This window comes from Rousettus aegyptiacus, unplaced genomic scaffold (assembly GCF_014176215.1).
Source record: "Rousettus aegyptiacus isolate mRouAeg1 unplaced genomic scaffold, mRouAeg1.p scaffold_m13_p_19, whole genome shotgun sequence".
Classification (NCBI taxonomy): domain Eukaryota; kingdom Metazoa; phylum Chordata; class Mammalia; order Chiroptera; family Pteropodidae; genus Rousettus; species Rousettus aegyptiacus.
This window is the reverse complement of record NW_023416294.1, coordinates 5,352,837-5,377,265: the sequence shown is the minus strand read 5'-3', so window position 1 is coordinate 5,377,265 and position 24,429 is coordinate 5,352,837. Positions and strand designations below refer to the sequence as shown.

General features: G+C 67.6%; 2 protein-coding genes across 6 annotated transcripts in view; both read right to left on the bottom strand.

Moving 5' to 3' along the window:
- Nucleotides 1-316: 316 nt before the first annotated feature.
- Nucleotides 317-8,873, bottom strand: GTPBP6 (GTP binding protein 6 (putative)). Of its 2 annotated transcripts, none has more exons than XM_016136234.2 (10): nt 7,984-8,873; nt 7,254-7,391; nt 6,657-6,727; nt 6,371-6,501; nt 5,967-6,034; nt 4,972-5,130; nt 3,233-3,441; nt 2,374-2,522; nt 1,919-2,071; nt 317-1,577 (listed from the first exon to the last, which is right to left on the bottom strand). In XM_016136234.2, the coding sequence occupies exons 1-10, from the start codon at nt 8,435-8,437 to the stop codon at nt 1,454-1,456; spliced, it is 1,656 nt and encodes a 551-aa protein (XP_015991720.2). In that variant the 5' UTR covers nt 8,438-8,873; the 3' UTR covers nt 317-1,453. The 2 variants fall into 2 exon arrangements, with proteins under 2 accessions (XP_015991720.2, XP_036091628.1); XM_036235735.1 differs by having other exon boundaries at nt 4,972-5,113.
- A 6,554-nt stretch (nt 8,874-15,427) lies between these two features.
- The window catches only part of PPP2R3B (protein phosphatase 2 regulatory subunit B''beta), a 29,110-nt gene continuing 20,108 nt past the window's right edge, over nt 15,428-24,429 (bottom strand). For 3 of the 4 annotated variants that reach the window (XM_016136236.2, XM_036235734.1, XM_016136237.2), the window contains 9 exons: nt 24,328-24,402; nt 22,932-23,018; nt 22,365-22,521; nt 20,682-20,730; nt 20,257-20,346; nt 19,832-20,007; nt 18,806-18,924; nt 18,599-18,705; nt 15,428-16,167 (listed from right to left, as the gene is read on the bottom strand). In XM_016136236.2, the coding sequence (XP_015991722.2) occupies nt 16,014-16,167; nt 18,599-18,705; nt 18,806-18,924; nt 19,832-20,007; nt 20,257-20,346; nt 20,682-20,730; nt 22,365-22,521; nt 22,932-23,018; nt 24,328-24,402 (1,014 nt within the window). In that variant the 3' untranslated portion in view covers nt 15,428-16,013. The remainder of the gene's footprint in view (nt 16,168-18,598; nt 18,706-18,805; nt 18,925-19,831; nt 20,008-20,256; nt 20,347-20,681; nt 20,731-22,364; nt 22,522-22,931; nt 23,019-24,327; nt 24,403-24,429) is intronic. The other variant, XR_001595797.2, reaches the window with a different exon arrangement.

Below are 24,429 nucleotides of genomic sequence, written 5' to 3'. Positions count from 1 at the left end.
GAGTGTTTCGGGGGGCACCTCCCCTGCCCCGCGGGGTCTCAAAGCCTGGCTCTCGGGCCGCGTTCCCTGTGTCTCCAGCTTCCGGAGGCGTCCAGCAGCGCTGGCCTCCTGGCCCGTCCCCCACCTTGGCTCCCCCGGCCTCGTCGGACTCAGGTCTGCGTGTGGCACCACATGCAGCTGCGCCTCCCGCCTCCCCCCTCCGAGGTCCCTGTGACACGTGCCCCCAGCGCGTGATGCAAGGCGACCGCCCGTTTCGGGATCTTTAACATGACTGTCTGCAAAGTCCTTTTGCCCATCAAAGTAACAAATCACAGGCTCAGAGGATTAAGGCAGGGACATGTTTGGGGACGTTATTCTGTCTACCACACGGAGACGAGGACACGGGCCCCTCTGAGACATCATCCTGTCTGCCACAGCTCTGCAAACAGTGTGCGCAGGGTGGCCACGTTGGGAAGCCCAGCTTGAGACAGTTTGGGGGGCCGCAGGCCTGGGGACAGCGTGTGCGCATGAGGCAGCCTGTGGGCTGTGTGTGTCACAGCCTGAGAAACGAGGAGTGTGCTGGGCTGTCTGGGAAGGTCACACACACCCCTCCTGCACGCTCAGGAGGCAGCTCGATCACTTTCCTGTTATCACCGAGCGACAAAGTCCGAGGACAGCTCAAGGCACACGCCCGTGACGGTGCAGACGCGTCTCAGGAGAAGGGCGAGGTGGACCTCGTGACGGGGGCAGGAGGGAGCACCCCGTGCACGTGAGCGGCTCCCCCAGAACCTGGCCCTGCAGGACCCCATCCCCCTGGGAAGCGCGATCTCACGCAAAGCCGGGGCCAGTGGCCAGCGCCACGTGCCAGGACGTCTGTCCCGGAGCCCTGCATGCCCGGCCCTGGGAGGCGTCCAGCTTTGCTGCAGGACGTGACCCGCAGCTGTACACTTCCCGCGGTGCAGGCGAGTGACCAGGGCGGGTCTGCCTGGCTCTGTGCCTGCGAGGGGCCCCGTCCCAGGCATCCCCCGTCTCCAACACCCCCCGTCTCAGACGCCCCCCCCCCAGTCTCCGACACGGCCTATCTCGCAGTCTCCTGCCGGCTGCCGGCCTCGCAGGCACAGCGGGCTTCTGCTCCGTCAGTGACGTGCTCCTCAGCCGCTACCTTTGCCGGGGGACCCGGCTCTGGCTCCGTCAGTTGCTGTGACGCTGTGGGAGGGGGGAGGGGCGGGGCAGCAGCACGGGCGGAGCATGGTGTGGGAGAACCAGGAGGCTGGCTCCCCAGCAGGGAGCAAGCTTTCCACATCCCGTCACTGACGTTCTGGAAGTCCAGGCACACGACCGCTCACTGTCCATCAACCTGGACCCGCTGTGTGGCACCCCCGGACGCCGCCGTGAGCCTGCGGGAAGGGAGGGCCCACTGGGCCGCGCCCGCCTGCTCCTGAGGCTCCGGCCACGCGGTCCCCAGGCCACTGGCTCATTCTGGAAAGAGCTTCCGGAACTTGCCGTAAGCGGCGTTGCTGATGATGACGGTGACGTCGGCCACGCCCGCCTCCGGGACGACGTGCACGTCCTGCACAGTGGCCTCCCGGTGCAGCCAGCTGCGGGGAGGGGCGGGGAGAGGGGACCTTGGACCCGAGGTCCTCGGCCGGCCTCACTGCGGGCTCTGCTGCCACCAGCCCTGCAGCGACGCCGGCCTGCGCGTCAGTCATCAACTCTGGCGGCCGCCACGCTGGCCGCTCAGAAACACTCGGCTCGCCAGCGACCCCACGCGCTGAGGGCCGGCACCGCCGCCCTGCGCCCCGCGGCCCTGCGCTCCACCACCCCGCCCACGCCCCGCCACCGTGCGCCCCGCCACCCCGCCCACGCCCCGCCACCGTGCGCCCCACCGCCCTGCGCTCCACCACCCCGCCCACGCCCCACCACCCCGCGCCTGACGCACCTGAGCTGCGCCCCCGCCAGCCGGACGCGCAGGGTGCGCACGCGTCTGTCCGTGGCCCTCAGAACCGCGGCATCCAGCTCGGCTCTCAGCTCCTGCAGCCCGAGGCCCCGCAGCGCGGACACGGCGAGCGCACCCGGCCCCGGCGGCCGGTACCTGCGCGGGGCGGCCGCAGACCCGCTCAGCCGCGGACGAGAGCGCGCGTCCCCACGGGGACCCCGCCCACAGGCCCCAACTGGGACCGCGTGGGTGCACCCCCAGGGCGCCGCAGGCCCCGCCAGACGGAGGCAGCGGGAGAACCTCGGGGTGTGGGGTGCAGGGCGCAGCGTCCAGGGCACCCCGCCCCCTTCCCCGCGCCGGCCCGCCCCACTGGCGGGTTGGTCACTTGGAGGCGGCGCAGCCTGGCGCGCAGCCGGCTGGGCGCGCTCCGCCCGCGCCGCTCCCCGAGGGCCGCTCACCCCGGCAGCAGGTCCGCCTTGTTGTGCACCTCCAGCACGCCGGCCAGCAGCGGCGCGGGCAGCCGCAGGCCGCGCAGGGCCGCCAGCACCGTGGCGCGCTGCAGCTCGCTCTCGGGGTGGCTGGCGTCTCTCACGTGCAGGATCACGTCCTGAGGGCCGGAAGGGCGACCGGCTGGGACGTGCGGGTCACCAGCCCCAGCCCCCCGGGGCGGCCGCCCAGGAGCGGGACGGGTGGCGGTGGGCGCTGGCCCAGCAGTGCCCGAGCGGGTGGGGGTAGAGAGTGGCGAGGCTGGGACCCAAGGGGGGCGGGCTCCCTGCAGCCACAGGGCCCGACCCCAGGACCGAGGGCCGCTGGGTCACCCTGCCCCAGTCCACAGTACTGGCCAACCACCCTGGCTGGCTGGTGCTTCAGCCGGAGCTTTGGGCTGCTCACCCTTCTGTGAAATCTTTTCTCACATTTTAAAGATTGATTTTTCACTAATCGTAAACATTTTACAGTGGGTTCCTTATGCAAAATTCGGAAAACAAAGGAAAAGCCACGTGAAATTGGCCACTGGAAAAACGTACCCTTTCTATTTTGCGTTATTTAGTAATGGGCTTTTTTTGGAAAAACTTAAGTTTTAAAAACAGACTTTCAGAAAACCCACAAAGGCGGTGCGAGAGAGTTGCCGTGAGCCGGGCGCCTCCAGCCTCGCTGCGGCCTTTGCCGCCACCTAGTGGCAGACGCAGGCGCGTCCTCAACACTAAACCCAGGTGTCAGTCGGCCAGTCTTTCCCTCATGACCCTTGCTGCTGCAGGACCCGCCGGGGGCCTGCCGCGTCATGTGTGAGGGGACCTGGCCCCAGCATAGCACACTCACCGAGTGGGCCACGTCCTCCAGCGTGGCGGAGAAGGACTCGACGAGGCCGTGGGGCAGCTGGGAGAGGAAGCCGATGGTGTCCAGGTAGATGACGGTCATGCGGGAGGGCAGCGAGCCCGCGTGCGCCGTGACGTCCAGGGTCGCGAACAGCTGGTCGCGGGGCTGCACGGCCGCGTCTCCCGTCAGAGCCTTGACCAGCGTGGTTTTGCCTGGAGGTCGGGGGCAGACCCTGCGTGAAGCCGCCTCCCACCTCCCGCTCCGCTGCTGAACCTGGGCCACGCCCGTCTGACCCCACGGCCGCCCGCGCCTCCCCGAGCTCCTGGGTCCCCGCGGGGCCCTCGGGATGCTGTGTGCGGGCGGCGCAGACGTGGACGCTGCTGTCCGGCCTCCCGGGCAGACGGGCCGGGCCCAGGCGTACGGGCCCAGGCAGACGAGGCCGCCGGCGCGGACGGCGTGCGGCTGGGGGCCACGGCACAGGGGACCGTGGCGGCCAGGAACGTGAGCGGGGCGTGTGTGCAGACGAGGGTGCTGGTGCGGGCAGAGGTGTGCACACGGATGGGGGTGGTGCGCATGGGGGAAGAGGGGGGTGCGGTGGGGGGGCACTGCAGACGAGGGGGGCCAGTACGGACGGGGCTGAGCAGACGGTGGGGGGTGCAGGTGGGGTGGTGTAGACGGGGGGTCACACGGACAGGTTCATGGCGGACACGCAGTGACGGTGCAGACGGGCAGGGGCTGCGCCGCGTGTGCCCGAGGTGGCCCCCGAGGACCTCGCCCGGCCTTTCCTGACAGAATGGACCTCTCCGAGCAGCTGACCCCAGTGTTCGGGGCCGCACTGCGATGTGGCTAGCTGACGGAGACCTGTGGGGGGCCAGGGGCTACCCCCTGCCCCAGAGGTGAATCAGAGGTGATTTGTGACGTGGTGTGACCAGGTAGGACAGCTCAGCCCGGCGCACAGTGGCGTGTCCACCACCAGCCACAGGATACAGGGTCCTCTGGGCTGGGTGAGCTCCTGGGGCCAACAACACAGCAGCTGCCACCTCGGAAGGCCACCCTGAGCGGGACCCCAGCTCTCTACCTGGCAGACGGGCGCGGCGCGGACTCACACGTCTGAACCCAGGACTTTACAAGCCTAGATGTTCCCCGTTTTGGGGAACGTGACCCCCCCTTGTGGGCGCGGACAGGAGCTCTGGGAGGACAGGGGACTGGCCACGTCACCGCTGTTCTCTCGAGCACACGGAGGGGGCGGGGCCTGGCGCTCAGCAGATGCTTGCTGAGCGGATAATGGAGGCGGATGAGAACGTGGGTGCTGTTCGCTGACCTGAGGGTGCCCGTGACATCAGGCCTCAGTGCCGCCACGAGAAGCCCAGAGTCCTGCCTCTGCACGTAAGATGCCACCCAACGTGCATGCTACACAAAGCTCGCAGCACCCCGGGGCGTCCTCCTCCATACCAGCTTCTAGGAGCCTGGCTACTGGAAGTGGGCTGAGAACCTCCACTTTTCCTACTGCTCAGTATGAGTAAGTTCTGTCGGTGACGGCGCCTGGTCCACTGTCGGCCACTGAACAGACAGACTGGCTACTCGGCTGGGGGACATGGGCCCCGAGAAGCTGCCGGCACAAGGGTCACCTGCTCCCATCTGTCCTTGTCACCCACCAGCCCTCGGGGAATACCGCGGCCCCATCGTTTGTGAGCGGGTTCATCCCGGGGGGGGGGGGCCCTTCCCACTCCGGAACCGCTCACCGCTGTTCGTGTAGCCCACCACGGACACCACGGGGAGCTCCCGCCGCCTCCGCTGCGTCCCCAGGAGCTGCCTCTTCCTCCTGAGCCTCTCCAGGGCCTTCCGGATCTTCATCTCCTTTTCTTTTAAGAGACGCTGCTGCACCTGCATGAAAGATTCCCCTGCAAGCACCCAAGCAGGTGAGTCAGTGAGCGGACGGGGGGGAGGGGAGCGTAAAAGCGAGCTGCACAACGGAGGCCCCTTCGGGGTGCGGGCAGGTGCACCTGAGGCCCCAGGCAGTGCCCCCGACACCTGTTTCGACCCAGCTCTGCCCAGCGGAAGGTGGCCGTACCTCCCCCTTCTGCCCTTTGCTCAGCAGGAAGCAAGAGCCTCGGAAGGACAGCCCCCCGATATCCACGGCGGGCTGAGTGGTGCCCCAAGGCTGTGTCCATATCTCGACACCCCCCCACATAGTCTGTAAATGGGACTGTCTTTGGAAATAAGTCTTTGCAGATGTGACTAAATGAATGCTCTGAGATGAGTCCTCCTGGAGCAGGTGGCCCTACACCCAGTGACAGGGTCCTTATAAGGAACAGAAGAGGAGAGACACAGACCCAGAGAAGCTACGTGGAGACGGAGGCAGAGACGGGAGGGACGCGGCCACCAGCCCAGGGACGCCCGGGGCCCCCGGACGCTGGGAGAGGCAGGGAGGACCCTCCCCCGGGGCTCTGGACGGAGCGGCGTGGCCTTGGGACACCCGATGTCACACTGCTGGTCTCCAGGACCGGGGAGAGGATTTTGTGGTGTTTTGAGCACGGCCCCCCCCCCAGTGTGTGCCCACTTGTCATCACTGCCCAGGACACCACCTGGACCCCTAGCTGGTTGGATGAGTCGGCAGAAGGAGCTGCACACAGCCCTGGCCCCATCGGGACCTTCCAGGGATGCTGTCCCCTTCCTAGAGGTGGCTGCCGTGACATCCCCCTTCCCAGCACCTGCGGACGAGACCGTGGAATGTTACCTGACCCCATGATGTAGCGAGAGCCTCCGCGTCCGTCCAGGCGGCCGGCGCCGTTTTTCAGCTTAGCCCTGGCATGGAAGCAGGAAGTGGGTGGCAGAGGCAGACACACACGCACACGCCCCTCCTGCGACTACAGAGCAGGCGCAGCACGTCACCCGCAAGGGCGAGGACAGAAGCCTGGTGGGGACTCTGGGCGCAGCGCCAGTGCACCGGGGCCGTCCCGTCAGGGGCGCAGGGTGCCACGCTGCTGGAGTTCCCCATGGGGTGAGCCCCAGGGGCATCCGACAAGCTGCTCCGCCCGGAGGGCACGGCCAGCCACGTCTGTCCCTACCACGCCCTGAGCAACATCCATCACAGGACGACAGAGGGGTTCTGATGTCGGGGGCCCTGTGTCGAGCCCGCACCTGAGGACGGGGAGCTCGGCCAGAGCCACCTGGAGCCGCGCCTCCCTGGTCCGGGCATTGCAGCGGAAGATGTGCAGGACCACGGTGAACCGGTCAAACACCTGCACGCCCCAGGCGGCCTCCAGTTCTTTCTAGAAAAGACGACGGTGTGTGAGGGCCCCGCACTGGGAGCCCAGGCCCACGGCAGGATCTCAGGAGAGGCGGGACCTGCCGCTCTCCCCAGACTGTGTCCTGTCCCTCAGAGGCGAGGCCAACCCGAGCCTCAACGGAGAGTGACCCCCAGTACCTTGGTGGGCCCCGACATCTTCTCCACGTTCAGGAAGACAGCCGTGATTTCCGCCAATCCTCTAATTTTATCTAAGGGAGAGAGGGTCCAGTTAGGGGTCGCCACTCCACGGACATCTGTGGCAGGATCACCGTGCGCTGTGGCTATGAGCACGGTGTTCTGGACATCTGGGTCGGGGTCAAAAGGAGAGGCCTGGAGTTCACATTCAGGGGTGTGGCCTGCAGAGAGGTCACACGATCGCCTGAATTCTAAGACTCGGGGAGACAGGCAGTGAACACCCCTGGTGCATGTGCTGGGCTCGCTGCTGTGAACCGCACTCAACCAGGTGTGGGGTGGGGACCGTCGGGGGAGCGGGGTTCACGGGCAGGACCTGGTGCTAAGAGTTAGCGGTGGGAAGCTAGGAGGGAGGGCTGAGCGCCACGGCCGGCTTGCACCCTAAACTGCCCCCACCCTAAGCCTTGTTTGAGTTCCAGTGTGGATGCCAGGCTTTTTCCACGTCTAACCCCAGTTCCCACGAGGCCGCGTCACTAGACAGCCTGTGCTTTTCCTGTTCCTCTCCGGAGGAAGAAAGGACAGGGACATGAGCGCCAGACGCACCTGTCAGGTGCTCCAAGACCCCCTTGCTGAAGATGAGCTTCTTGTCGGGCGTTTTGGTGGGCACCACCACTGTCTCCACCACCGACCAGTTGTCCAGCGTGTGGACCAGCGCTTTCGCCTCCGCCACCTGCCACTCGGCTTTGGGGAGAGACGCGTCCTTAGTGAGGTTTGCTTCAAGCCGTTTCAGGGGCAGGCGGGGATGGGGGCTCAGTGTTGCTCCCAGAGTCCCCGCCCTCAAACCCCGCGGGACGCGTTCCCGCGCTCAGAGCCGAGCCCCTCGGGGTCTCCGCCCATCAGCTCCGCCTCTCAGAAGCTCCGCCCGACTCGCAGCTTCCGCACACCGACGCCTCGGCTCCCGCGCCAAGATCCAGCCCGCGAAGCCCCCCGCCCCCGCGGCAGGAGTTCGCGAGCCGCTCCTCTCGGGAGTCCCCCGCGCCCTAGGGGTCACGGCCCCGCAAACGCCGCACCCCGCGGTGCAGTCCCAAGCGTCCCGGCGTCGCCGCCCACGAACCCCCACGCCCAGCGCCCCGTCCAATCACTCCAGCCCTGTGCCCGCCCCCCACGGCCGCGCCGGAGTCACACCTGGGAACCCGCCCCGATACTCCCGCCGCGTGAGGGTGAGCCCCCCAAGCTCCGCCCCCAGGCTCCTCGCCCTATGAGGCCCGGCCCCGAGGCCCCGCCCCGAAGCCCCGCCCCCGAGGCCCCGCCCCGAAGCCCCGGCTCGGGTCACCTTGCGGCTGCAGCGGCTTCCCTGGGCCCCACTTGACCTCGGGGTGGACCAGGCACACGCGCTGGGTCCCGGCCGGCAGCAGAGGCGCCCTGCTCAGCAGCTCCTCCACGTCCTCCTCCTCCTGCTCCGCGCCCTCCGGCTCCTCGTCCTCCTCCTCCTCCTCTCCCGCGCGGCCCCCGCGGCCGTCCGCACGTGGGCCCCGGCCCCCGCCCCCTCGGTGCTGCAATCCCCGTGGGTCCCCGGGGCCGAAGGCGGCCAGCGCGCGCTCGGGCCAAGGTGGCGGCAGGTGCGCGACCCTCGGGGCCCCGCGGCAGCGAACCACGCGGGGGACGCAGCCCCCCGAGCGGGAGACGCGGGCCCCAGGGCGGACGGCGGCCCGCAGGGCCCACATCCCGCGCCTGGCCGCACGCAGAGGGGCGGGGCCTCGGGCCGTGCGCGCCTGCGGCCTCCCCATTGGCCCGCCGGCGTCACGTGCTCGCTGCCGCCTGATGGGTGGGGAGGCGGCTCCGCCGGGACGCGCTTCTCCGCCCCGGCCGCTGCGGGCGCGTCCCGCTCCCCACTCCCGTCTCCGCGCGGGTCGGGGGTCCCGAACGCTGTCTTGCGGGCCCCAGATTTTGCTTTGGGGGCCCGAGCTCTTGCTGTGCGTCTCGTCCAGTTTGGGAGGGTTCCGAACGCTGCTCGGGGATTTCAGATCCAGCCGGGGGGTTCTTGGTCTATGTTGGTAGCCTGAGTTTGGTCCCTTCCCGTTCCTGGGGGACTCGAACCCTGCCTTGCGGGTCCCGTTTCATCCCTGGAGATCGCAGGCCCAGCCTTGGGAGGTCCGAGCCAACAATCCTCGGGGGTTTCGGGCCCTACTTTGAGGGTGCCATCTCATCCCCAGGGGTCCCGGACCTTACCTTGGGCACCTAATGCCGTCCTCAGGGGTCCCCAATGTTTGGGGGGATTCCGAAGTTGCGCTTGCAGCCTGACTGGCCTCGAGGGTCCCAGGCCCTGCCTTCGGGTACGAATCCGGCTGGCCGGTGTGTCTTGGGAGAGGACAGCAGCGCCCACTGTCCAGCGAACCGAGAGGCGGGCTGGTTTCAAACAGCGCCCCTCCCACCCAGACCAGTGTCGGTTGCGTCCTCCAGGCCAAATTCAAAACACTTGGAGCGGAAAGGATCCTGGGAATCCCGGCTGTCCCAGGGACGCGGTGGAGGGTCTTGTTTTTACAGAAAACTTTTCGTTCACTCGTTCTTTTATAAATGTCTGCCGAAAGCCTGGTCCTTCTGACGTTTCATGCTGAAAGTAAATAACAGCACCCCTGTAATTTGTATTCTATTCGTAGCGGACGGATCACTAAAATGTAGACAAGGTGCTACTTTTGTCTTCAAACATGAACGAGAACCTTTTAAGGAACAGGGTAAGGGGCACAGCAAGGACCACGCACGGGGAGGGGGTGCTGTGGAGGGAAGGGGGCTGGGCAGAGTGGGGGGCTGCGGAGGAGGGGTCACCTGGTGAGGGTGTGCGACCCCAGGTGTGGGGCCTGGGAGGTGGGGTCACCTGGTGAGTGAGGACATGTGGCCCCAGGTGCAGGGTTTGTGGGGCCATATGGTGTCACCACATTTTTCTGGGTAAGTCTCAGGTCCAGAATAGACCCCATGTCTGCTGCTGCCCTACAGTGTCCCCCACTTTCTGATTGCTCTAGAGCATGAATGTGGGGTGTTCTACCCTGCCCTAACCCTGTGGTACCTCTCTCCTTTCTGAGGTCTGTCCTGCTGGCATGGGGACAGGGACTATTAAGGGGTGTGGGGTCTGTGTCCTGCTGAGGATCAAAACTCCTGCTGTCATTGGGGTGGCTGCTGTCTGGGGTCCCCTGAAGGGGCTCCGATAGCACCGCCCAGCCCTGGAAGGACGGCTGCCTGTGAACAGAGAGGGTCTTGGTGATGGCCACAGGTGGGGAGCCTGTGCCCAGAGCCCTTAGTGAGATGAGCGGAAGGAGCCTCGCATATTCGTGACAAAGGGGAGTGGAATCGGAATCTCAGCTAGCAAGACGTCATAAAAGCAACGTTTGCCACGCACGTCACGCGGCGTTTACAGGGTTGGCCCTGTTTGCACACCGCGGGCCTGCCGTGGAGTGCGTCGTGGTGTAGGCAGTCACCGGCAGCACCCCACCCCTTTGCGTCCGGTAAAGCTGATTGTCCCCCCCCCCCACAGGGTACACCTGCTGCCATGCTCTGCCCGGCCCCCGGCGCCCCACCTCTGTTCATTAGGCTCGGGGTCCCCTCTCAGGGGGCTGTCCGGGTCCGGCACCTCGTGGTTTAGGACAAGCACTTTAGCGTCTGAAGCTTGGCCTGTTCTGTGGCTGGAGAACCCGCATTGTGGGGCTGCGGGGTGTACCTGGGGCAGATGACGACCACCCGACCCGACTCGACCCCCGCAGCCCTGTGGCCACCTTTGTCTCCCGCGATGCCTCCCAGGGGACGCCCTGCGCCCCTCCTGCTCACTCAGCACTGGCGCCGCCTGCCCCTTGCGTGCGGAGGGCGCTTCTGGCCCTAGGCGGCCGTGCGGGGTCGCGCCGGCTAACTGGGCGTCATCCCGAGGGGGCAGGACCCAAGGGGCAAGGCCTCAGGGGCTGACAGGCGCTGGGAGCCCCGCTCACCAACACCGATTGTGCGGGGCGTCCTGAGGGCCCCGTTCGGGAGAGTGTGGGGGTGGACCTGGGACCCCAAGGGCCCCACGGCATCCAGGCCCGCGCAGGCACACACCCATCCCTTGGTTCTGTGTTTGAACTCAGCAAAATGGCTTTTACCCGATCATGGGGCTAGGACCTTTCTGAAAGGGGTCCAGGGACAATGTCTGGGAGTCCCCAACCCCCCTGCGCCCGCACCTGCTGGACAGGGTGTCTGCAGGTCGGCGGACCATCCCTGCAGGTGATCCCTGTGGGGTCCTCGCACTGGCTGGTAGCCGCCACCGCGGGAAGGGGCTGCAGGCCAGGCTGAGAGGTCTGAAAAGACCCGATGTCATTTCTCCTGTCCCTGAGGGCTGTGTCAAGTCTAGGGGGTCTCAGGGTGCTGGGTGTGGGAGGGAGAGAACCAGGGGCCATGGAGCTCCGAAGCCCAAGCCCACGCCCAGGGGAGGCACGTGGGGAGGGGCGGCCCCTGCAGGTGGGTGGTGCATGTGGAGGGGAGGGCGAGCAAAGGGCGGGGAGGTGCGCAGGGAGGGAGGGGAGGCCCACCGACCCGGAGCGGGAGCACAGCTTGTCCTTTCCGTCTTTCCCGGAGGGGCTGGGGCGCCAGTGGCCCCATGGGCACAGGGGACAAGAAGGACGATGAAGAGCGACTGGGGCCCCCTGGTTCCCCTGGTGTGTCCTGTCCCTCGGTCCCCATGAGGGGTCCCAGGGTGGCTCACCTGAGCATGAACAGGGAGTCGGCTTTGCAGTTGGGTCTCTGCTACTGTAAATTCAGGACGGGCGTGTTCCAGCTTTTCGGCCACTGTCCCCTACAAGGGCTACTATTCCGGCTCTCTGGCTCACCGCCGGGGGCAGGACATCTGGGGGGTGGGGGACGTCGGGCTGGGTCAGCCGATCGCCTGGTCTCCTGTCCCTTCTTGGTCAGCCTGCACTGCACAGCGGGCAGGGCGGGTGTGTCCAGAAGTCCGGCTTGAGTGTGGGCACCTGCCCAGTCAGCCGAGCGCTGACATTTAGTGTGTGGATGTGGACGCTCGGAGGGGTGTGTCCCCGCTGGCAGGACGGAGGCCTTGCGTCCCCCTGGGGAGGGCAGGCTGTGGGCAGGTCTCCCACCAGCAGGCACTGGTGGGTGCAGACCCCGGTGCCCCGCCTCCTCTCTGCCCCGTGGACGACCCAGGAGCCTTCGGGAGGGTCCCCTGGGCTGTGGCTTCCCACTTCAGTCCCTGGCAGGCGAAGGTGGGTGACAGAAGGAAAGTCAGTGCCTCAGAGACTGACGCCAACTGCACCTTGTTTCCACGGCGATGTCATGGGGCAGGGACGGGGGTGAAATGCGATTTCCAGGGGCATCTTCTTTACACTTGTGGGTTCCATCCGAAGGGCCCTGGGTGTAACCAGGGGTGATGACTCCCTCAAGCTGAGCCTCACAGGACCCTCTGTGATGCGGCCGTGATGTCACACTGAGGGCGGGACCCCTCCCGGGTGGGACTCCTCCCAGGCTGGGAACCCTCTCACGGTGGGGCCCCTCCCTGCACCCACAGGACCCGGTGCTGAGGTGACGGGAGCCCTACTTTCTGAGAGGTGGACAGACGGCGTCTCTCGTCCACTAGGTCCTGACAGGTGGACGACAGGCCCAGGTGCGAGGGGTGGAGAGAGGGACTGTCGGCCTCACGCGACCTGGTATGGACGAACCCAGCTCGTCCTCTGCCTCCGTCGAGGGCCTGGCCCTGTCCTGTCTGGGGCAGGGGGCTTCTCCCGATCCTCACACAGACAAGCCCACGGTTTCCAGGTCTTCGGGTGGACACGGTGGGAAAGAACAGGTGAGCAGAGAGAGCAAGAAACTGCTCACCTCCGAGCTGAAGCCCACTGAAACGTCTTTGTTCTGTCGTTTGCCCTTTGACATTGTGCTCGGTTTGCAGAAATGCCACAGCAGCCCGGGGACCACTAGGGGAGGCTTAGAATCAGCACAGCTTGCCCCAGGCGATTCCACTCGTCCTGGGGTATCTGGGACCCTCTGCAGCCCAAAGCCAGCGGCTTCCTCTGTCCAGGGGTCCTTCCTACCTCTTCCAGCTTCTGGGGGTCCAGACCACGCTTGCTCCGAAGACTGCCAGGAGGGTGGGGGGCGCACCTGGGATGAGCCTGGCGTGGTGGTTACGGACACTTTGTCACTGGTGCTGGGCGGGGGAGGGGCGCCAGACCTCAGAAGGGGGCGGGGGCGAGAAACCCCTCCACACCGCCGTCCAGGCTGATGACTGCAGACAGACGAGGGGACCCACATCCTGCTGAGGGCACAGCACTGCGACCCGCTGGTGCACAACACTGACGGTCTGGACGCGGGCCTCGGCATCGGCAACAGGAGTCGTGGGCGACGCTCATGTCCTTGTCCACGTGAGCTTGTGCTCAGGGGCTGTGCGTGGAGCAGGAGCGAGGGGACCGGTCCACGCCGCAGTGGGCGCCGCTCGCATCGCCCGCTCCCGTTGCTGTGCGGCCCCAGCCCCGCACTCACAGCTCCCACTCGTGACCTCTTTCTCGTGTCTCCTTCCAAGTCTTTGTCCCCTGCTCCCGACCTGGTCCCTGTGTCCCATCTCCCCTTGTCTGAGCCACCCTAAGGCGCATCCATGCTGCACCCGAGGCCCCGCCCCCTTTGAGCCCCGCCCCATAGAAACCCCACCCACTGCGTGCGCTTCTGCCGGCCTACTCCCTTCGAAGGCGCCCCACCTGAGCCCCTCCGCGCCCTCCGCCCCCGCCCCCACCTGAGCCCCGCCCCCAACCGAGCCCCGCCCCGCCCCCACCCGAGCCCCGCCCCGCCCTCCGCCCCCGCCCACACCCGAGCTGGCCCCTGGGTGCGGGCTCTCTGCTGGAGGAGGCGGAGGGCGGCCGCCTGGCTTCCCCCAGGGGTCCGGCGGGGCCGTGTCCGCACAGCCAGACAGGAGGCTGGGCGCTGGGGTCAGCGGCGTAGGACGGGGATGTGCTGCGACGAAGGAGGAGGCCGAAGCCCCGGACGCGGCTCCGGGGCGCTGGGGGCTGAGCGGCCTCATGCAGGCTGCGTGCCCCGCTCCCGCGTCCCCTTCTCTCCACGTCCCAGGTCCCCACGCACCACGCACGTCCCGGGCCCTCTCTCCATGGAAGACGCACCCGCTTCGAGGACTCCCTGCCCGAGGGCCTGCTGGCCTTTGGAGGGGCAGAACGGAGCTGTCTGCCGCCAGCCTGGATGCCGAGACAAGGGGCCGAGGGGGAGAGGGGCCCGCCGGCCACAGCCTGCGGGTGACGTGCGCAAGAGGAGCCCTCAGCCTCACGATGGACACCCCAGGCCCCGGGCTGATCCGCAGCAGCCAACGGACCCAGGAGAGAGGCGACCGCCCCCCCCCCCCCGCCCCCGGGCCGCCCCCGCCTGTGCTCGTCCCACCGCTGTTTGCCACCCGCCCTCGGAGAGGAGCTGGGCGTGGCTGCAGCCTCAAGGTCCCGCTGTCCCTTCACGGATGCTTGTCACAGGGGGGCCCCGAGGGGGGGGGTGGTGCTTCATCGGGTGGCTGGGCCGCTGTGCCAACGCCTGCTGTCCGGGCAGAACACGCGTCGCGGAGCAGGGGACACCTCAGCCCCCAAGGGCCCGGGACTGCCACGTCCCCGGTCTCACCCCCCGAGGGCCCGGGACTGCCGCGTCCCCAGTGCTGTGTCCTTCGTCCACCTCCACCCGACTCCCTCCCCTCCTCCACCTGACTCCGTGTCCCTCTGACTCTGTCTTCGGCCCCCCGGGGACTGCTGTCCACGGCTCCTGCTCCGGCCTGGCCTCCCTCCCTCCAACAGGGATGGAGGCCTGAGATGGAGCTGGGTCCCTGGGAAAGTGCTGGGGCTGTGACCAGCTCCTCCTGGCCACCGGATAAGGGTGGGGGGCTCCCGGGCCGGTGTCTGTCCCCTGCAGGGACATCTATGATGTCTACTTCCTGTCTCCAAGGACTGCGCAAACTCTCCCAGTGAGGACGTGGAGGTGGGGTGGGTCCCTGCCTGTGTGTGTCCCGGGTGGGCGTGGGAGGTGGCTGAGTAGGGCACTGACATGCTGGAGAGGACGTGACCAGGCTCTGTGGGCACTACTGGGGCCACACGGGGTCCCTCTTCCTGCTGATGTCCCTAGGACCTGGGTTGTGGAGGACAGACACCTGTCAGGTGGGGTCTCCCAGGTGACCTGTCCCTAGTGGGAACAGGAGCAGGTGCCAGGAAGCTCGGCGTCAGGGAGCCAGGGCTGCCCTGAGGGCCGGCGACACGGGGCTCGCTGTGTGTGTTGGCTGCCCCGTGGGGCTGAGGGCCCCAGCCGGCCCGGCTGCTCTGACCATGCTGCTGGGGTGCGGTCCCCGTGCTCAGGCCTGCATGGCTCATGACACTAGGTCTGGGGCCCTTGGGGTCCTTGGCATCGCCCCTGGTTCCTGCCCGGCTGCCGCTAGCCCCATCCCCACGCGAGGCCAGCGTCTGCAGGGCCGGTCCATCCTGAGGGCTCGGGAGTCACCACCTGCGGAGAAGTGACGGGGTCACGTCGCCCCTCCTCCCGAGGGCCGAGTAGGGGAGGACGGCCGTGGCTGGGGGACCCCAGGGCTGCAGAGCCCACTTCATGGCCCAGGACAGGCCCGCTGCTGGGACCTGTTGGGCGGGGCCCTCGGAGCTGCGCCAGCTGGCTTCCTGACCCCGTTCGCGAGCCGTCCCCGCCCTTGTGGCACCGCCGTCTGCTGCCAGCGTCCCCTTTGTGAACTGTGCCGGTCTGTGTCACGGGCTGCTGGCCAGGTAAGCAGAGCCTGTGGCTGAAAACTCTTAAATTATTTATTTCAAAATACAAACGTGACCTCATGAAACGACCTTAAAGCTCTCTGCACAGCAAATAAAAGCCAACGTTACCCGTTGTGCACAATCCGGGGGGTCGGACGGAAGAGCCAGGACGCCCCTCCCACACCGCGTGGGCCGTGGCGCAGGCGCCCTGGGCCCCAGGACGCACAGGCGGAGGCGCCAGCTCCTGCAAGCTCCTGTTCAGGATGCCTTAAGTCCGTGCGGGTCCCCAGCCCTGCAGGGGGCCCCTGGAGAGGAAACCGGTCCCCTCGCGAGGGCCTCGAGGTACGCGGTGCGCCTCTGGGTGAAGCGGGGATGCTGGGCAGCGGGCGGGGCGGCCGGCATTCGCGGGGTCCCCGGGGGGTTGCCCTTGTGGAGTCCAGGACTGCGGGACACGCCTCCGAGACCCTCTCGGACCAGCCTCCGTGCTGAAGAAACGACGCCGGCATCCCCCACAATGCACCTCGTCTCCTGCGGGAGCGCCCGCCGCCCAACCCCTCTGTTTCGACACAAGCCGCGGCCCCCATGCACCGCCGCGGGCAGTCCCTCGCGGCCGTGGTCACGAGGGCTGCAGGTCGTCGTCGTCTTCGCACTCGTAGTCGTACAGGTCGACGGAGCCCAGCGCCGACGGCGCCTCGAAGAAGGGCCTCTGGGCCAGCGGAGACCGCCGCGCGCTCAGCCTGTGCTCCACGGGGCTGAGCTCCGCCTCGTACCTGCGGGGAGCGGGCGGTGAGACGGCCGCACGCGGGGCCCTGTGCGCCGCCCCGGGGGACGTGGGGAGGGCACCTGAGGGGCTGGGAATGGCAGCCTGGACCCGGGGAGGCCCCTCCTGCAGCCAGACCCAGGGCGCCGGTGCCCTCACGCCCAGGAGGGGACCCCGGGCAGCCGCCAGCTCTGAGCACCGGTCACTGACGGCAGGGCTGGACGCAGCTCTGCTGAATGCCACCCACGGGTGACGTACAGTTCTCTACACTCGCTGCCAGGCACGGGAGAGAAGCGACGGGAGGCAGCGTCCTGATGCCAAACGCCACTGTCACGAGACAAGCGGCACGTGGTTCTTGCGAACGGAAGCCGTGACATCTGTGAAGGGGTTATGTGCGTTCCGTATAAAAGGCACAGCACGCCGCGGGGCGCTGCCTTAGGACAGCCCAGAAGGGCAGCCGCGGGACACCCCTGCGCAGAGCCCACCACGCTGACCGACAGCACAGAGCCATGTGCCCAAAGCGTCGGACACAGCTGTTCTCGAAGTCTGCGCATGCCTAGGATGGCGCTGCCCCGGCTGCCGAAGGCTGTGCACACGAGTCCCCGGGCCCAGCACGTGGCCCGGCCCGTGCTCGCTCCGGAGTCCCGTCCCCGCTTCCCGCCCACCCTGCGGTGACAATCGAGGACGTGCCGCTGCAAGAGGAAAGGAATGTGCAGTGTGACGAGGACGGGCTCAGACTGTCCTGGACAGCGCGACAGGGCGCGGAGGGCGGCGACGGGGCGCGGAGGGCGGGCTGTCCCGGTGCGGAGAGAGCAGCCCCCAGAACCCGGAGAAGCGCTCTCAGCACGCGCGAGGGCGGTCAAACCGGGCGCGGAACGGCAGGTCGGCCGCCTGCCGCCACGTGCTGCCTCGGCTCCAATGGGACGGTGGGAAGTGCGTTTCCCCCTGGGCACGCCGAGCTGCAGCTGGCACAGAACACGGCGGAGGCGGCGCTCCGAAACCACAAGACCTGGGCGGCGGGGTCGGCGGGGGCGGCGGGGGCGGACGGGGCGGCGGGGGCGGAGGGGGCGTGCGTGGGGGCTCGTGGGCCAGGAAGCGCGACCTCGCACGCTGGCCGTCCCCACACTGCCTGTGCAGCCAGCGGCACCTCAAGCGTCCGCAGGGCGCCGCGTAGGCACAAACGCGCGTGGGGACAGCGGCCAGTGCACTGTGCGCGGAGGTGTCGCGGCTGCGGGACTCCCCACCCCACGGCGAGGGCTGGTCCCACACGGAGAGGCGGGCAGCGGGGCCCCACGCCGCCACGCCCACACGCTCGGCCCCAGCGCTCGGCGGACACTGCCAGAGGACGGGCCGTGCGGGGACCGCGGACGCGCGTCCACACAGCGGGACGCGTGGCAAAGCGCGCGCCCACGGCCAGGCTCGCGGCAAGCACGCCGAGCCCGTGCGACGGCGTGAGCAGTGCTGGAGCACACGCGCCTGCATGTGTGACGGGACCTCGGTCCCCCGCACACCCACAGCGAAGTCTTCTCAAGACCGTCACGGACCAAACGTAAATGAAACGCACTAACACTTCCGGGAGAAAGTCTCTGTAGCTTTGACTTAGGCCACGATTTCTCAGATATGACACCAAAAGCCCAGGAAACAAAGCCGAAGCCGAAAAACTGATAAATAGCACGTCCTTGCAATGAAGAGAACGTTAGCATGAAGAGGCGTGACAGACAGGTGTGAGCACTACCAAACCGCGCGGCCCGTGAGGGTGTGTGTCCAGGAGACAACCCTCAACATCCAGGAACCAGAGAAAAATACATTCATGTGTCAAATGAAGTTGTTATTAAAAAAGAAAAGAAATAACAATAACCAACCAGCCCGAAATGAAGAATGGGAAATGAGGTGCTTCAAAAAAACACAGGCGTGCTGGGCTGACACGCCCTGCAGGGACCCCCTGAGGCATGAGACGCTGCACCGCAAAGTGGAGGACGTGCAGCAAAGTAGCCCCTCAGCCCGGGGACGAGAGGGCCAGGTGCTTACACAGGTAAAAGTCACTGAGCACAGGACGAGGCACTCCACGCGAGCCACGCCCACACCGCCACGCCCACCCTCCAGCCAGCCCGCCAGGTGAGCCGCGCCCGCCATACCACCACCCAGATATGCCCCGTGTGAGCCACGCCCACCGGCATCTCACCAGGACGCAGCCAGGTGCGGACCCGGAGACAGACCTACACAGAGAGCAGCGTGACTGTTTCGTGGTGGCTTTGACCCCATAAAATTGCCTGAAACTGGCAGGAAAGCCACCCCCCCCCCCCACGCCATCACCTGACAGGAAGCACTGTGCACCGAACCCGGGTAACAGCAGTGAGATGAACAGGCTCCTGCTGTCCCTGCGTCCCCTCGTCCCCACCTCCCTCCCGGCCGCCCTGCACCCTCATGTGTCCCCCACTCACCCGTCCTCCCAGGGCTCCCCCGCAGCCTCCTCGGCCACCAGGATGTCGTACTCCTCGGCCGCGTACTTCTCCCAGTCGGAGAGCTCGGGGCCTTCGCTCTCGCTCTCCTACAGCAGACGCGGGGCAGGGTGTGCGCGGGTCAGGGTGTGCGCGGCCCCCGCTCGCCCTCCGAAGCCGCCCCTCGCGCGCCCCCGCCGGGCCGCTCACCCTGAGCAAGGACGCCTGCTCCCTCTGCTCGTGATCCAAGTACTTCTCGATGTTGAAGAAGGTGTCGAAGAAGACGTTGGCGAGCTTGCAGCTCTTCAGGTCGTGCAGCGTGATCTTCCCTGAGGAGGCACAGGATTTAGACGCGGCGCTGCGCGCATGTCCAGAACGGGTTTGTGTGCAGCGACAGGCCTTTAAGAACGTGGCGCAGTGTGTTCTGACGCGAGCCACGTGGAACACGGACAATGGGGGCTCCAGGCTACGGAGCCTGGGAGGTGCGGTGGGCGGGGGCAGCGGTGGGTGGGGCCGGTGGCCGGGGGGGCGGGGCCGAGTCCTGGGGTCCTGTGTGCTCCCGCTGTCCAAGTGGACAGGGCACAGGGAGGAGCAGCAGCTCTGGCCGCCAGGGGGCAGTGCGCACACAACGGAGACCCTGCACGGGAGGCCCCGGGGCCCCAGAACCCTTCAGTTACAGCCAGACCAGGACTCCAGCACCTGCGACGCAGCGCTGACTGAGGCGGCCACTTCAGAGCCCGTCTCCCTCTGTCCCTTCGACCTCAGGCATCCCTGGGTCCCCCACGTGCGGCCATCAGCCTCCCCTTGTAGGGGCCTTCTCAGGTGAGCGGTGTCAGGGCACCCATTGGACCCGGGGTTCCCTCTACCGGGAGGGGGATGGCACAGGGCTGGGACTTGATTTGCCTGGGGGACAGGGGGACATAGAAGTGGGGTCAGGGACAGCCACTTTCCCGGCCCAGGGAAGGTCTGTGTGCCCACCCTGCAGGACGGGATCCCCTCACGGGAGGGCGGAGGGGGACAGGAAGAAGTGGAACACACCCTGAGCTGTGTCAAAACGTGGCGACTGTCCACCAGAGGAGAGGGCTGCGGTCCCAGGTGCTGCCCTGGGCACCGTCTCCAGCAACACAACGCGGTACGCGCCTCCCTGAGGCCCCGCCCAGCCGTCACCACCTCGGAGCAGGGACGCCCTGCCTGAGTGGCTGTCGCAGGTCACGGGGTGTCCTCTGCAGCTGTTACCTTCGTTCTGGGGCTTCACCAGGTCCAGCATCTGGCAGAGGCAGTCCTCAAAGGGCAGGGCCTCGATGGCCATGCTGTCCAGCCGGCGACACTGCTCCTCGTAGAAGTACTCCAGCTCGAACATGGACAGCACCCCGTCCCCGTCCAGGTCCATGCAGCGGAACCAGTACTCGATGCTGCGGCCACGACACACGGGGCGGGCCTCGTCAGCCTGGCCGCGCGCGGACCCCACCTGCCCCGCCAGCTCCACCCAGCAAGGACCGGCCTAGGTCAACCTGCCAGGCGAGGCTGGGCCACACGCCCTCTGGGCCCTCTGCCCGGGACGGACCTCCCCCAGGATGGTCTCCAGGTGGCGCCCCTGCTCAGGGGTGACAACTAGCCCATGCTGCCCCGCTGCACCAGGGGACCCTGGACGCCGACCGTACCTGGTCGGGGTTTTCTTGTCCTCCTCGGATATCAGGAACCAGACAAAGTCGGCGTAGCTTATTTTTCCTTCCTTTTGCACCTTTCTGCCTCTGGGTTCAGGGCCGGGATGGAGACAAGATGTGTCGGGCGGAGCAGTGTGAGGTCGCAGAGCCCTGCCCATCCCTTCCTGTGACGCGTGAGCCCCCCTTGCTGGTGGCCTCCCGTGACAAAGGTGTGTCCCCTCATTTATGGTTTCGTGTGACAGGTGTGTGTCCTCCCCGTGACCTGGTGTGACAGCGGCACATGGGCCCCCCTTGCTCGTGACCTCCCATGACAACACACTCTCAGAACACGACACGCTTGCGCCGGGGTGTGAGACGGAGCTGCACGCACACCCGGGACACTGCGGCCGGCAGACACACGGACGCCTGTGGGACACACGTACCGCGTCACCGCTCCCGAGAAGACCCTGTCGATCATCTTGCTGGATATGGCTGTGAAGGAGAAGTGGGCCGTGAGCCGCCCGGGGCCGCCGCCGGACGCCGCCCCGGCACACAGCCCGCGGGCCGCTCCCCGGGACCCGCCGGGGCTTTCGGGTCCCGGGCCCAGGGGCCGGAGCCGCAGTCAGAGCCACGGGCGTGAGAAGCAGACCCGGGAACGCCGGCGGTGCGACTGTGAGCACACGCTTGTGACGCCCTGAGACGCCCGCTTCCAGCCTCCCTCGTGCTCACGAGCGTGAACGCGCTGCCCGCGAGGCGGCTCCACGGTGACGGCGAGCGCCGCTGCGCTCCTGCGCCGGGCCGCCACCTCGGGGAGCCAGACGGCGTGGCTCGGACGGCAGGATTTACCCTCCTCGTCCTGGAGGCTGGGCGTCTGGGCCGCGGTCTCACCACGGCGTGTCTGTCCTGGGGCCCCCCTCTGCTGTGCGGATGCGGTTCCCCCGGGTCCCCGCGTGGTCGTCCCTGTGTGTGTGTCTGTGTCCTCGGCCCCTCTCCTCACGGGGACACAGTGCCAGTGGAGCAAGGCCCGCCCTGGCGGCCTCGTCACACCTTCGTCCCTGCTGCAAAGACCCATCTGCACACCCAGCCACGCCCTGAGGTCCTGGGGGGGACAGCGCCAACATACGCATTTTGAGGGACGCAATTCAGTCCACAGCTGTGCCCACAGGACGGGGACATGGAGACAGTCTCTCCCCGCCCCCATCACCCACACTCAGTGAAAGCCACTCCTGAGGGGAAGGACTGGGTGGTGTCAGAGGCTGAGCTGCGTCTCCCAAAGACAGATGTCTGCGTCCTGACCCTCAGGACCTCAGCGCGGGGCCTCCTCTGGAAACAGGGTCTTTGTGGATGTGACTAAGTGAAGGGTCTGAGACGAGCCCTCCTGGAGCAGGCGGCCCTAGACCCAGTGGCAGTGTCTCGTAAGAGACAGAAGTGACACGGACCGGAGGAGGAGCCATGCAGAGCCGGGGGCACAGACGGGAGGGACGCGGCCACCAGCCCGGGGACGCCTGGGCCCCCCGACGCTGGAAGGGGCAGGAAGGACCGTGCCCTGAATCCTCCGGAGGGAGCGAGGCCCTGGGACACCTTGCTGTGACCCCGCTGGTCGGAGAACTGGAGGAGGACGCATCGCATTCTAAGCCCGAGTCCGTGGGCGTCTGCCACAGCACCTGCCAGCAACCCGGCCAGCCGCCAAGCCGCACTCCAGGGAGAGCCCCCCCCCCCGCCCCCGTCAGGCCGTGAGGACAACGCCTGCGCTGCCCCCAGGTTTGGGAACAGCACATAAAGGGAAGGGACACACCCCGCCCCCGGGCCTTTGGTGAACTGGGCTCGTCTAGCAGACGCCATGAATGTGGCAGCTGGGACAGGCCGGACGCCCAGGGACAGACCGAGGAGGCCGGGCGTGCAGGCGTCCTGAGAACAGGTGCGCACTGGCTCTACGCCTGCCCGCTGCAGGCCCGTGTCCCCGCCCCGTCTCCCGTGTGTCCTGCTGCAGGGACCCGTGTGCCCGCGCGCCCTGTCTGCTGCGTGTCCCGCCACCACAGAGGCGCGGGGGAGGGGCTGCGGGGAGGCGGCGGGCCTCCACCCCGAGAGGCAGCAGGTGCGCAGCGCCGTGCGGGGCCGGCGCTCACCGTGGTCGTTGTGCCGCGCCAGGTCCTGCGCGTCGATGAGCAGGTCGTGGTCAGTGTCCAGCTCCCAGAACTTGCAGTAGATCACGTAGAAGTGCTCGTAGGAGAAGAACTCCGTCAGCTGGTTGATGTCCGCCTCCTCCTCCAGGAGCGCCACGTTCTGGCGAGGAAACCGAGAGAGGCCTGCGGGTCCTTTGGGCGCCCCGGGGACCTCGCGCGGGCCGGCGGAGGGCGCAGAGCTGGGCGGGACCTGCTCAAGGGGCCTGCACCGCGGTCAGGGCTGCCTGTGGGGCCAGTGCTTGCAGAGCGAATGCTGCACAGCTGGGGCTGTCAGCACGGGCAGCTCAGCACCCTGGCTCATTACCCAGCATGCACTGAACCTCGGTGCCAGGGGTGCACCGCCCAGTCCACGGGGCTGTGCCTCCTGGATGGATGGACGGGCGGTGCATGACGTGTGGAAGGCAGTTAAAAGCGTGAACAGATGGCCGGACAAGCAGATGGGTGATGCAGGGAAGGACGGACGGAAGGTGGGCGGCCACGTCAGGAGGCCCCGCCCCCTCGCCGGCCCACCTGCAGGAAGGTGCTCCTCCGCAGCTCTGCGCACGTGATCCTCCCGGACCAGGACCGGTTGACGGTGTAGAAGATCCTCTGTATGACCTGCAGGGCAGGGCTGTCAGCGGCCGCGGCCTCCGGCCGCAGGACCACCACGTGGCCGGCAGAGGGCGCCCGCCCCACACGAAGGACACAGGCGGGGCGCAGAGGCGTCGGCAGCAGTGGCAGGAAGGGAGGCCCAGGAAGGGCTGCCGGGCGGGATGGGGCCCGAGACACGGGTCCCCAGGGGCCGGAAGTCCTCACAGCAAGGTGTGGTCACACAAAAGTCACAACGCCCTCAACTTCCACACTCAGCACGGGGTGAGAAGAACACAGTCAGGGCCAGACTGACACCTCCGACTGGGTGAGGCCCGGCGCGTGCACAGGGCTGGGCAGACGGAGAGCCTCCCGCCCGCCCTCGCCCGCCCTGTCCTAGGACGGCCCCCCACCCGCCTTCGCCTGTGACGGCCCCTCACCAGCCCTCGCCTGCCGTGTCCTAGGATGGCCCCCCACCCACCCTCGCCGGCGATGGCCCCTCGCCCGCCCTCGCCTGCAACGGCCCCTTACCCGCCCTCGCCTGCCCTGTCCTAGGAAGGCCCCCCGCCCGCCTTCGCCTGCGACGGCCCCTCACCTGTCCTCGCCTAAGATGTCCCACCCTGGGAGGCCCCTTTGTTTGTCCCTGGGTAGTGGGGACAGGATGTGCGCGTGGAATGCCCTACGTATCAACACGAAGCCTCGTTTACAATCAACACAGGCAGTGGCTGGTGCACTGACGGTGACAGCGAGGCACACTGAGTGTGGCCCATGACGCACGGGGCTCCTCATGTGTGCACCGTGTGTCAGGGGACTCCGGGCCCGCCCAGCCAGAGCCCGGGGCAAATGCCGGGCTGCCCAGAGCAGCACGCTGAGTGTGGGCCCGCAGTGCAGGAGGCTGTCAGGGGCAGGAGTGGGACCCGTGTCCCCGGCTGTGCTCTGACTGGGGGGCCCGGGGCAGGGCTCGGCCCTGCCATCGCTGGGTCCTGGTCAGCGCCCAGCGCATGATGCTCGCAGAACCAGTGACTCGGGGACCGGCAGTGTGCTCCCCTAATGCTAACGCGTCCCGCAGGTGAGCGGCCCCAGGCAGCCCTTCTGGCCGGGTGCCCGGGAGAGGGCAGGGTCGTGGCATGTGCCCCTCGCGCCCGCCCCACACCAGTGTGATGTCAGGTGTGCAGCGAGGGCCGCTGGGCGTGCGGAGCCTGCTCAGTGCCGGTCCGACCCGGCCGCCAGAGCGGGGCCCGGCGTCTCGTGTCGGGGCGGGCGAGCACACGGGGCCCTCTCCGCAGGCCGGCGGGCGGCCGGCCCCGGGCGCCTGGGACGCGGCGGGCGAGGTACTCACGGTGGTGATGTAGCGAGAGTGGAAGTCCGCCGCCTCCTTCAGGAAGGCCAGCCCGGGGTGCGTGTCCACCACGTCCTGCGCACAGGGGCGGCGGTCAGCACG